Source organism: Salvia splendens, chromosome 22 (assembly GCF_004379255.2).
Source record: "Salvia splendens isolate huo1 chromosome 22, SspV2, whole genome shotgun sequence".
NCBI lineage: Eukaryota > Viridiplantae > Streptophyta > Magnoliopsida > Lamiales > Lamiaceae > Salvia > Salvia splendens.
In genome coordinates, this window is record NC_056053.1 from 6,054,263 (window position 1) to 6,067,034 (window position 12,772).

The following is a 12,772-nucleotide window of genomic DNA, read 5'->3' on the forward strand; positions in this document are numbered from 1 at the left end:
TTTTTCATGATGCTGCATTGTCGATTTATAATTATTGGTATAACTCAAATTTGGGACCTCTTAATCATGATCTAATTATTCCAACTTATACAATATATTATGCTTGTCTGATAGCTTTAAAAAATAAGAGTTAACTTCGTAAATATTACCTCCTCCCTAAAATATAGGGATACTGACGCAACTTTCAAAAAGTTAAGTTTTTCCCATGAACTTCACCTCGGGTTTGTTATTTTCCAGTAATAAAAAAAAGAAGGCTATATTAATAGATGGAAGAACAATTTTGGAGGGTGTGCTTCAAGAAAATCTATCTTCAAATATTGAAAAACTCGAAGCTCTCGAAGTTGTTGTCGAGAAATGATGAAAAAAAAGTTCTATATCATAATATTATTTGTCTTTTTTTTCATTGGTGGGAAATAATAAAGTGATATTATTTGTCAATTTCAAAGTTCGTAGGAAAACCTAACTTTTTGAAAGTTCCATGATATTAGGTGTCAATATCCTAAAATGTAAAACATTTAAAATGATACGAGTTTAATAAAATAAGAGAAAAATTAAAAAAATATAGTATTAGAGTATTGTCAGTGAAGAATGAGACTCACCCATTAGAGAGGGAAAAGTTTAGTTAAATAGAACTGGTAAATTTTTAATTGACATTCGGAAATGAAAAATATGGTCTATTTTTTAGGTACGGAGGAGGGAGTAATTTGTAATCGGTTAGCATGTATACGAGTCATGGGAGAAAAAAGGTGACCAATAATTCCCGAGGTTAAGATATAATTATATTTTTCACGTTTTATGGGATGTATGGATCTAACTCAAGCTAACTTTGAGCATATACAGATATATGAGATAAATGCGTTTATCAAGTAAATCATTGAATGAGTTAGTCGTACCTAAATCCACAGCCTCAAATTGATTATACATGTACACATGTATAAATTAATGAAGATCTAATTCAAATTTAATTTGACACTACATGAAAGCATAGTCAAAGATAAAGTACTTCATTTTTAATTAAAAACAAAGATCGAAATCGAGATAGAATAATCAGAAATGAGAAAGCTTCAAAACATATTTATGGTTTCATCAAACACTTGTGCTTGTCTCCTTGAAAGATTCAAAGACTCCGCAATAGTTTTCACCTCAGCAATCATGGCTACGACGTCGTTTAGCTTGTTGATAGCTGACCCAACACCCTACACATTGTCAACACACATTATATATTATGCAAATCAATATAACCAAAACATTACTAGAATTATTTGCTTGAAAAAACTTTGGTGTTGTATTGTTTTGTTTAGTTTTGTTTTGTAGTACGTACCACGCCAGAAGCACCAGCAGCGATCGCTAGAGGAGCGGTGATTGAACTTAGTCCCGAAGCAGACATCACCGGGATTCGAACTGCACGAGAGATGGAGTACGCAGCTGCAAGAGTCGGCGACGCCTAAACCATTGCAAGTGTCAAATAATGCCATTTCTTCACTTATAAAACATAAGTGTAGTAGTTAGTTGTTACCTTTTCAATTAGGCCAAGCACACCAGCCTTGGAAGGAGTAGACGATTTTCCACCTTCGGTTTGGATGATGTCGGCTCCCTCAACCTCCAGCTGCTCGGCTAGCTTCACCTGGTCAGGAAGGCTCAGTGTGTGAGGCACGGTGACTGAAAGGACGGTCGATGGAAGCAGCCTCTTAGTCTCTTTTGTCATATTAACGATCTGCAAATTCAAACACACCCTTTTAACCCTAGTCAAAAAAGGAACACAAGAAATACTACTATAGCAATACCTCATCCGGTGAGAAAACAACACCCATTTCGTAAAATGAGTCATAGTTTCCAATCTCAACCTGAAAAAACAACGACTCAGATCAACTCGACTCAATTACACGCCTAATGCAAGCAGAGTGAGAGTTAGAGTAGTCAAACCATTAAGGCTCCGGCTTCAACTGCAGCTGGAAATGCTGATGGATCTACACTAGAAACGCATACCGGAAGGGAAGTGAGGTGCGTTGCAAGTCGCACCAATTCGAGGTCACAAGCAATATCCACATGAGTTGCACCACCCTACTTAAACCAACCCAAAAAACAAAACAAATTTGTATTACTATCTCAATTTTGACAAAAACAAATTTATAGGCTAGACAAACACAACCCCTTCATGTTCAATTCATTAGTAAGTTCTTTTTTAGAAATTTACAAGTTTATGACAAATTTGTTAGTTTAAACACTACTCCTCCATATTGTTACTTTATCTGAATAAAGAAATTAATACTACCACTAAACAATGAATAAAACAACACAAACACATACTGAAACTGACCTTATCTGCAGCAGTAACAACAGCAGCTACATTATCCTTGTCAAAATTCTGCAATCCTGTAATAATCTGCAAATGGAAAAAGAAAATGTGAAAATATAGGTTCAATTTTGATTTTTCTTACATGTAAAAAATATCCAACAATACTAACTTTGAGGGCTCTTCTTTGGTGAAATTCCTTCAAGATTTTCTGTTTGGTTGTGGAAAGCAAAGCCTTTACTCTTCTGCCTTTGCAAGAAACTCGGTTTTGGAGGGGAGAGGCATTGATATGGTGCAGCAGCAGAGGAGTTTGATTCTTTTTCAAGACCGTTTGAGCTGAAGGTGTGAATATTGAGGAACTCATCTCCTCGAATATTGGTGTCAATGGGAATGAAGAGATAAGAGAGTGATGAGAATTGGAAAATTTTGTGATTATATTATATTGAGGTGAAAATGATAAGATATTTGGGCTGAAAATTGAAAATATATATTTTTGGGCCCAAGGTCCATTATCTACGTGTGCCTCTGACATATAGTCCATTTTTATTTATTCTCGTATAAATTATGAGATTATGAAATTCATAAATTTAGTAGTAATATCGAGGTCTTGGCTTCTAATTTTAGTCAAGTCTTTAATTTACGTGTTCTATACACGTATGTCAATAAATTCATATTTGTACCATGCTTCAATCACACAAATAACAAAAATATATATATAATTGGTTATATTAAAATTGCTGGATTTTTTTATTTCTTTTATTCATATAAATTGCAAAAACTCATCTAAAAAACAAATTTCGTTGAAATAAAAAAGCACGTGACTAAAATTTTAAACTTTCAACAAATTAAATAACAACAAATTTTATATACAAACCACACTAAATTGAAATTAAAAATAAAATAAAACAATATTGAGCTGATTCCCAGCGCCAAATCAACATTGGGGAAGAATCTCGAAATCAGCGAATCCAATTTTTCCCCCAAATCAATCTTCATTCTTCACCAACAACGATCCAAATCCGAATAATTAAAAGTGGCAGCCGCAGCAGAGGTAGAAGAAGCAGAGCTTCGTGACGAGCACAGCAGCTTCGAATATCGAGACGATTTTGAAGAGGACATTGTCCACGAACCAAACGCGCAAACTGAAGCTGAATTTCCTCTTCCACCGGAATCCGGTCGAGCTCTTCGACATCCGCCGCCACGAGCGGCTGCTGTCCTTGTTTTTCAGCCTCTTGTAGAATAGTGACGAGAAAACGGACGGCTTCTTCTCATCTCCTTCTCTCAGCAGAGACATTGTTGATGGATCGATGTAGAAAATTGGAAGAAATCGAGGGTGTTTTGTGATTTTTTGTTTTTGGTGTTTGGAGTTTGGAGTTTGAATTGCAGAGCCATTATATGTGAGCTGAGCAGGGGTAGTTTGGGAATAGTATGGCGCAAAATGCAGTTCAACGACAACGATGCCGCGTTTCTTCGCGAGTTAACTCAATTTTCAAAATTATTATTGAGTTGACTCAGTTTGGAAGTTCAATGAGACCCAACAAAATATACATACCACTTGTCATCTCCAAGGGCTTCCGTCCGGCCATAGCACAGCCACAAACTCCTCCTGCCACATCATCAGCACTAAAAATTCTCCTGTCACATCATCAGGATAAACAAATAGCCTAGCAATAGCCTAGCCACGTCACCCCTAATTATATAAAACAAATAATTGACAATCACACAAAATACGAAATTAAATGTACGACACAAAGAAAATTCAATAATATTATTTAAATTAAAAAATACATTAATTTAAAAAAAATACATTATTAAAAAAAACACGACATCCGCCTCACTCCTCGTCTCCGTCGCCCCCCTCACCACCGTCACCGTCGTCGCCGCCTCCGTATCCGCCGGAACCCCCCGGTGCCCCCCCGGTCTTCAAATCGTCACGCATGCTCACGAGCATTGCGTGAAGAAAACTCTTCTCCTCGGGGTCCGTCGTCGTCTGCCATTCGGCTAACGTCTTGGCCATCTGAGCGCGCGTTTGTTGACGCACGAATAATTTGAGATCCTCCGACGACTGCCCAAGGGGGGATGCCGACTGTACCTCCTGGGACCCCCCGGCGCCCCCCCTCGCCTCCAGTTGTTCCCGCCTTTGACCAACCGGGCGAGTTCGGCGAGTGAACGATGGAGGGAACGGGAGCTCCTGAGCATCATCGGGGAGGTCGGGGGAACCGCCGCTGCTGCCGCTGTAATCACCGGTATAGTTCAGTCGTTGCTTCTTCGGCCAGCCAGCGTCGACACCTGCCCGGAACTTCTCGGAGTCCATCAACACCTCGTAGCAGTTCCAGTAGGTGAACTCCTTATACAACCCGGGCTAGGGGAAGTCTTTCTCCGCTATCCTCCTGCAGTCATCCTCCGTTTGGCCACTGCTCTACATGCGGAGGGCGTTGGCGTACAAGCCCGAAAACCGCGAGACCCCAGCCCTGATTTGGTCCCACCCCTTCCGGCACTCCTCCCCGGTGCGCGGCCTCCCCTCCGGGCAAAATCTCATGTAGGTTGCAGCAATTTTGGCCCACATGTTGACGATCCTCTGATTGTTCGTAGCCAGAGGATCATCACAGACACTCACCCACGCCTTGGAAAGCACGACGTTCTCCGCGTCCGTCCACTTCCTCCGCACCGAGGGGTCGTCCTCAACCGGCTGCAACGACTGGCCGACCCTCTTGTACTTCCCCTTGCCCTTCTTCTTTGCGGGGCCCCGACCCCGCCCTACTCCTCCCGTTTGAACGGGAGTTTCCGGAACACCGAGAAGATCAAACCCCAACTCCTCTAAGGATAAAGTCTCATATTGCGTGAACTGCGCCTCCGTTGGGGTGGATGTGTGCGAAGAATCAGTCGAAAAATCAAAACTGGGGCGATAGACATCCCCCCCCGGCGTCCCCTGCGTCGCCGGTACCCCCGCGGCATCCCCTGCGTCGCCGGTACCCCTCCCGGCATCATCTGCATCCCGGGACCCCACCCCGGCATCATCTGCTTCCCGGGTGTCCACCCCGGCATAGCCGGTAAACCCCCAGGCATACTCCCCCCAGGTGCCATCCCGGGCATCATCTGCTGCCACGGGTACATGTTGTAGTACCCGGGCATCGGGCCCCATCGACCTCCCACAGGTACCGGGGGAGTTTGAGACCCGCTCGTCACTGGAGTACCTTCGTTGTTGTTCTCCATTTCGCGTTATTGATCTTGTACAGAAATTAAGATAGAGAGAGTACTCGTTAAAACAAGTGGTGTGAATGAAAATGACATGCAAATCGTGTATATATAGTGTTTCAAAAATAAAAAAAAAATTTAAAATTCGCTCGCCGGTCTGCCGCCTGCAATGGCGGCGAGCGGACCGGCGAGCGCTCGCGGATTGTGGTGAGAATGAAGATGAAAATGGATATGAGAGAATGGAGATGAGAATGGATATTGGAGAATGATGATGAGATTGTGTATATCATTATCATCTTCATGAAATTTAATATGCATACAGATTGTGGTGTTTGATTTTGTAGATAAAATAGTATTAAGATATAATATAAGATTAAGTTCTGAGATTATTTAGTACGAAGAGGTTGTCTATAACTAATTATCACATGACTATCCATCTATGATTAAGTTACAAGATTCAAGGTCATCAATCAAACATAACACAAATTTAATTTTGCAAACTGAACAACTCATAGATTGTAGAACATGTATGGGGTGTGATCAACTGTTAAATCTCTTAAGTTGCTATCTCTGCTAACTCATCAACGTAGTGTATTAAAAATCTTACACGATGACATTAAAATGTCAACACATAATTTTATTGACATTTCAAGATACTGTGTTGATATTATGTGTTGATATTTTAATGTCATCGTATTGACATTTTTAATACACTATGTTGAATGTTAGTAATATAACGCACTTCAACCCTAGTAATATACTCCATCTGTCACAAACAAATATATGCATTTGAAATTACACGGAAATTAATGCATAATTAGTAATATAACGTAGTGTTAGTTGATAATAGAACTCATATTATTATTAATGTTTAATGGGTTGTAATGGTGGGCTATAGTGGTATAAGTTGTAAGTAAATTGATATATATGAGTAATGAATTAGAGACAACTTTTCATAAATGGAAATGATCATATTTTTATGGGATGGATGGAATGAAAAATGCAAGTATTTCTATGAGACGGGAGAATTTACATGTATATATGCATGCCCTAAGATAAAGTTTCTTAAATTTCAAGCGGGATGCATCCTTAAATTACTGTTTTTTAAATGAACAAAAATTTAAAGATCATGTCACGATAGACTCGAACCTGAAATATTAATACACCTCCGTCTCAATTCAATCAATTACTTAAACCGGGACGAAAGAAGTACATGCAGATAATTATACTACTAGCCCAACACATTCACATACACATTTTTAACTTATTGATTTGTTGCAATGTGATTAACCCCAATTTTTCCAACTTTACAAAGGTATTGCTGCTTTTCTTAGTCTATGTGGATTAATTTTTGACATGGACTTGGAGTCCACAATTTTATAAATCATGTCCAATTTGGTCACTTTAGCTAACTTTAAAAATGATGATGTAATCGCTTTATTTTAATTGGAATTAACAGTAAAGATCAATTTGGTCACTTTAGCAAACTTTAAAAAATGATGATGTAATCGCATTATTTTAATTGGAATTAACAGTAAAAATGTAATCAAATGCTAAGCATCTCCAGTGGGCGGACATCCCACTAGGACATCCACTAGGACTTCCCATCCCACTGACACGTCACTAGGACTTCCCATCTCACTGCCACGTCACTAGGACATCCCCTCCTATGTCCGCCCTTCCCACTAGGACATCTCACAATAAAAAAAATCACAATAATTTAATTACGTAAAAACGGAAATATAATTTTGACACGGAATACGGGAAAGCAAAATACGGGCAAAAATACATATTCATAAAACATAAAAAAAACATAGTTAGAAAAAAGCAAAATACATAGTCATTCAAAAAAAGAAAAATACATAATCCAACATCCCTGGCTCACTCCGCGCTGTCCTCGTCGCCCGTGCCGCCCCCGTCGTCCCCTCCGCTAATCTCGGCGCCATCATCTCCAACGGGGGGCATCCCCAAATCGCGCCGACATCCATCGATGACATCCTTCAGCATCCTCTTGTACAGCGGATCGGTCGTGCTATGCCACCTATGCATGGTCCGGACCAAGCTTGTCGTTAACTGCGCGCGGGCGAGGCGGTCGATATCTTCTTGGGGAGCAGTGGCCTCCGATTCGACCTCGAACGACCCGCTACCGCCGCTGGTTCCCCTAGCCCTCCGCTGCGCAGCCTTTTGCCCAACCGGGCGACGACGACGGCGAGAGTCTGATTGCAACAGATCTGATTGCCACCCATACCACCCATCTGTCCCATCCAATTGTACATATAAGGGGACATCATCCCACCCATGCCCCCCATCTGTCCCATTCCCGGTACCGTTGTCGCATTTCCGCTGACGTTTCCCTCCAGGTCGATGGGAAACGCCGGAGTCTGCGACTCGCTCGTGGCCGGGGAGTTCCTATCGTTCTCCATTAAAAGTAGAAATGAAATTTGTAGTAAAAGAAGAGAGAAACTTGTTAACAACAAGTGGTGCAAATGAAATGAAGTTCAACGAGCCGTATATATAGGGTTTAAAAAAAATAAAAAAATTTTGGACGTCCGAGCGGGACGTCCGACCCTTGCCACAGGGGCGGACGTCCGCCCGCCCGTCGCAGGGATGTCCGAGAACACCCGACGTCCTCACGGGACGTCCGTATCCGACCCTAAACGCCACAATGGCGGACGTCCGGGTCGCCCGTCGCGACGTCCGACCGGATGTCCGACCGGACGTCCGCCATTGGAGATGCTCTAACTCTATACAAACTTCAAATTATAATTTGGACAGTAAAAAATGTTAATAGATGACAAAATAATAGTAACAAAAAATATAAATACAATATCAACCGTTGATGTTATGTTGACACTGTATTAATATTGTATTGACATTTTCTATTGTTATTATTTTATCATATTTTAACATTTTTTGATAATCCAGATTATAATTTAGAGTTTCCACTACTTATATTTTATCACCACCCATTAACATTATATTAATTGCATTTGATTGTATCCATTGACATTGACACGCTACATATGCATCCATCCACTATGAAGACCTATGGAAACACACTCGAACTCACACAATCAACTTACAATTATTAATTTAATAGGAGTACATATATTTGTTCAAGCCTTATCATATTGCGAGTGTAACGTAAATTATTCCCTACAAATGACTTAGAACATCTATACCTATATTCGTTCGCTGTCGCACTATAAATCAACGATTTGAATAAAGAATGTTCAAATCTTGCTTGCCAGCCTATTTCCTGTAGGCAGAATTTATGACTCTTAACAAACTATTCCAACTTGAATTATCTCTTTCCTTACATTATAATTTTGGGTTACAAACTAATTTAATTTTTGCAACTTCAAATGTGTTTTCTTAAGCAAATATGAGTTGGAGTAGTTCATTGTTTCAAGGAATCTCCTTGCTTTGGCCTTTGGGGAATCCTTGCATCTTCATTTAGTCAAAACGATAAATGACTCGAATAACTTGGAGTAACCCAAAATAGAATACGACTCAAGTAACTTGGGACGGAGATTATATATTATATTTAAAAAAATCAGTTTTTCGGGTTTTTTTTCGTCAAAACCGAACCGAACTGAAAAACCCAAAATTTTGTATTTTCAAAACCGAACCTAACCGAAAAATCGAAAAAACCAAACCAAATTTCAAATTTTCGTTTGGTTCAATTCGGATATTCGATTTTCAATTTTTTTTCCTCACTCCTACAAGTAGGTATGCTCACTGGCGGAAGGAGAATAGAACTAGGGGGTACAATTGTATGCCCAAAACGTCACTTAATAACTTTATATACTCCCTCCGTTCTATAGTAGTGGAGTCATTTTGTCATTTTAGTACGTTTCATAGTAGTGGAGTCATTCCCTTTTGTCAACACATTTCCTTTGACTTAGTTTACTTTCTCTTACTTTATTCTCTATTCATCTCTCTACCTTTTTCTTTTCCTGCTTTATCCTTCCTTTACTTAACTCTTTTTACACAATTTTTCTTAATCTCCGTGCAAAAAAAAATGTCTCCACTATTATGGAACAGATAGAGTATATTCTTACATTTAATAGTTGAAGAAATTGGCCGAGTGGAAGGAAGCTCCCTTTATCGGTTCCTAGACGGCTAGACCGAGTACCAGTCCCGGGAAGTTCAATTTTGAATTGTTCAGTTTGAATATTTTTCTTGTTTTACTAATGCTTTTAAATTTTAAATATGTACATATCTTTAATTTTTGCTTGCAAAACATTTTTCAATTTCCACCTATATATTCATGTTATCTTTACACTATTCTCTTAAGCCTAATTCTTTTTAAAATATTTTACTTTTTAGTAGTATTTTCTATTTATTTTTATAATGCGTTTATTTTATTTTTAAAATTTGTTAATTATTTTATAAAGTAATTTAAATCTCTTCTATTATTTGAAAACAATTGAAACTTTTCTTCAATATAATAAAAAATGATTTGTCATTAAAAATAACATAATATGCAAAACTCATAAATTATCAGTAGTGCATAAATTGAAAGAACTTTAATTTTATAGTGAACGCATGCATATTATATGATCTTTTACTTTCGCACATAAATGGTATCTGGTCTTTATTTTATACTCCGTCCGTGAAATGTTGTCTAATTTTGCCATTTTGGTCCGTCCGTAAAAAGTTGTCCACTTTGCTTTTGTTCTATATTTTGTAAATAGACCCCACTTTTCACTAACTATTTACACTCACATTCTATTATAATATAAATGTGGGACTATTATTCCATTAACTTTTTCAATTCATTTTTATTCATATTTCTTAAAATTCGTACCGAGTCAAACTTGGACAATATTTCACGGACGGAGGGAGTATCATTTTTTGTACCTATAAATCACATTTTTGGTACCTAATGAGATTTTCACCCCAAAATGCCCTCTAAACAAGTACTCCCTCCGTCCCGGGCTACTCGCCCCTTTCCTTTTCGGCACGGAGATTAAGGAATGAGTGTATAGGAAAGTCAAAAATGACGGTTGTAGGTGAAATTTTTTACTAAAAATGGAAAGAGTGCAAGTAACTTGGGACGCCCAAAAAGGAAATAAGTGCGAGTAGCTTGGGACGGAGGGAGTACATTTTTCCATTTGTGTCATAGAGGATATTTGGGCATACACAAAACTAGTACCAAAAGTGATACTCCCTCCGTCCCAGTTTAGGAGTGCAATTTAGTTAGGGCACGGGTTTAAAAAAATTGTTGGAGTGTGTAATAATTGAAGTGAGATAATGGTTGTTGGAGTGCGTAATAATTGAAGTAAGGTAGTGGAAAGTGGGACCCTTTTGACTTTTTGTAAATTTAGGATTTTGTTTTGTTTTATTTTTATGAAAGTAATGGCATTTGAGTGCAAATTTCATCAACAATGAGGTTACATTTTATGTCCAAATATGGTAAATTCTAAATGAGACTCTTAAATTGGGACGGACGGAAATAGTAAAATATGACTCTTAAACTGGGACGGATGGAGTATTATAATATCTTCTCTCATTCTCCTCACTCCTTATACTATTATTATTAGAGTGAACTACAAAAATGGTCCATGGACTAAGGGTTTGTCTCGAAATTGAACATTTTGTCATTTTTTGATATGAAAATACCATTTGGATGGTTTGGGCAATTTGGTCTTTTTACACTTTTAACATTTTAAATCTGATATTATTTCAGTGATGTACTAAATCTGATATTATTTCAAAATTATAATTCTTATTCCCTTTTGTCATCCTTCACTTTGTTTCTTTATTTCAATATTAGATTTAAGTTTATAAAATTTAATTTTAAATTTAGATTTTTAAATATTAATAAATTTTTATTAATTATTAAAATTATTAAATAACAAAAATTAATAGTTTTAATCAATATTTGATAGTGTATAATATTTAATCAATAAGGTATGCCGACGCTAACTTAGTTTTAATCAATATTTAATAGTTTTAATCATAAATAGATCATATAACACGATTATTCTGAAATAAATATGCACCTAATGTAGGACTAATATAATTTTTTGTTTGTTTATTTGAAAACAATCAAAATTAACTAGAAAATTTAAACAAAATACTCCTATATAAAATTTTTAGTAGTATCAGATTTTTATTCAACTTCATAATATATAATATCAAGCAATTATCACAACCGAACGAATGCTAAGTAGAATTTTTCTTATTTTTCCATCATGATTAATATTATTTTTCTGTACTTCTTCGATTCAACTGAATATTATATTAAATAATAAAAAGTAATAGTTTTAATCAATATTTATAGTGTCCATAAATTAATAGTTTTAATAAATAAAAATTTATTGATATTTAAAATTTAATTTTATAAAATTAAATCTAATATTGAAATAATGAAACAAAGTGAAGGATGACAAAATAATATCAGATTTAATACATCACTGAAATAATATCAGATTTAAAATGTTAAAAATGTAAAAAGACCAAATTGCCCAATCCCTCAAAATGGTATTTTCATATCAAAAAAGGGCAAAAAGACCAATTTCGAGATAAACCCTTAGTCCAGGGATATCTGACGATATTTTTAAAGTCTAGGGACTATATGCGAGATAAACCCATAGTCCAGGGACCATTTTTATAGTTCACTCTTATTATTAATCAATATTAATGCTATTATTTTGATGTTTTAAATTAATAATTAATTTATTTTTAATATAATTTAAATATACTTAATTATAATTATAGTTATAACTATATTTAATTATTATAATAATATTATTGTTATAATACAAAAACTAGTACTCCCTCCGTTCCATGTTAATAGAATCATTTTACTATTTCTAAAAGTTCCAAATTAAATGAGTCATTTTTATTTTTGGCAAAAAGTAATCATCTCTTTTACTTTATTCTCTCTTTATCTCTCTTACTTTATTCTCACTTACTTTATTCACCATACACTTAACACACTATTTTTAAACTCCGTGCTGAAAAGAAACGTCACTATTAATAAGGAACGAAGGGAATAGTAATTAATAAATAACTATAGTACAATTATTTAAATTACGAATCATATAATATTCTATAATAATAATAATAATAATAATTATTTTATATTAATAACTAATCAATATAGTCTTAATAAAAATTTAAAATTGTGAATTGTATTTATAATGATATAAAGAGTTAACATTTTTCGTTAGGTGTTTCAACCCTAAAATGAGTATAAAATAATTTAATAAAAATATTCAATTAATTTAATTACTTAAAATAAATAATTTAGTTAGGTGTTTTGTTCTTGAT

The 12,772-nt window shown here is 36.3% G+C and overlaps 1 protein-coding gene across 1 annotated transcript; it reads right to left on the reverse strand.

The window, feature by feature from the left end:
* Positions 1–935: 935 nt before the first annotated feature.
* On the reverse strand, positions 936–2,709 carry LOC121786103 (uncharacterized protein ycf23-like). The gene is made up of 7 exons (XM_042184638.1): positions 2,466–2,709; positions 2,318–2,383; positions 1,924–2,061; positions 1,785–1,844; positions 1,517–1,714; positions 1,322–1,444; positions 936–1,196 (listed from the first exon to the last, which is right to left on the reverse strand). Exons 1-7 carry the CDS (start codon positions 2,655–2,657, stop codon positions 1,065–1,067), a joined length of 909 nt encoding a protein of 302 aa, XP_042040572.1. The 5' UTR covers positions 2,658–2,709; the 3' UTR covers positions 936–1,064.
* Positions 2,710–12,772: the final 10,063 nt, after the last annotated feature.

Bases quoted from the DNA above. Each gene is read 5' to 3' on its own strand.
- LOC121786103 (XM_042184638.1), bottom strand. From the start codon at position 2,657: ATGAGTTCCTCAATATTCACACCTTCAGCTCAAACGGTCTTGAAAAAG. The intron at 2,062-2,317 runs GTCAGTTTCAGT...TGGTTTAAGTAG, and splicing joins TTGTTACTGCTGCAGATAAG to GGTGGTGCAACTCATGTGGA. The intron at 1,715-1,784 runs GTATTGCTATAG...TTGAATTTGCAG, and splicing joins TTGTTTTCTCACCGGATGAG to ATCGTTAATATGACAAAAGA.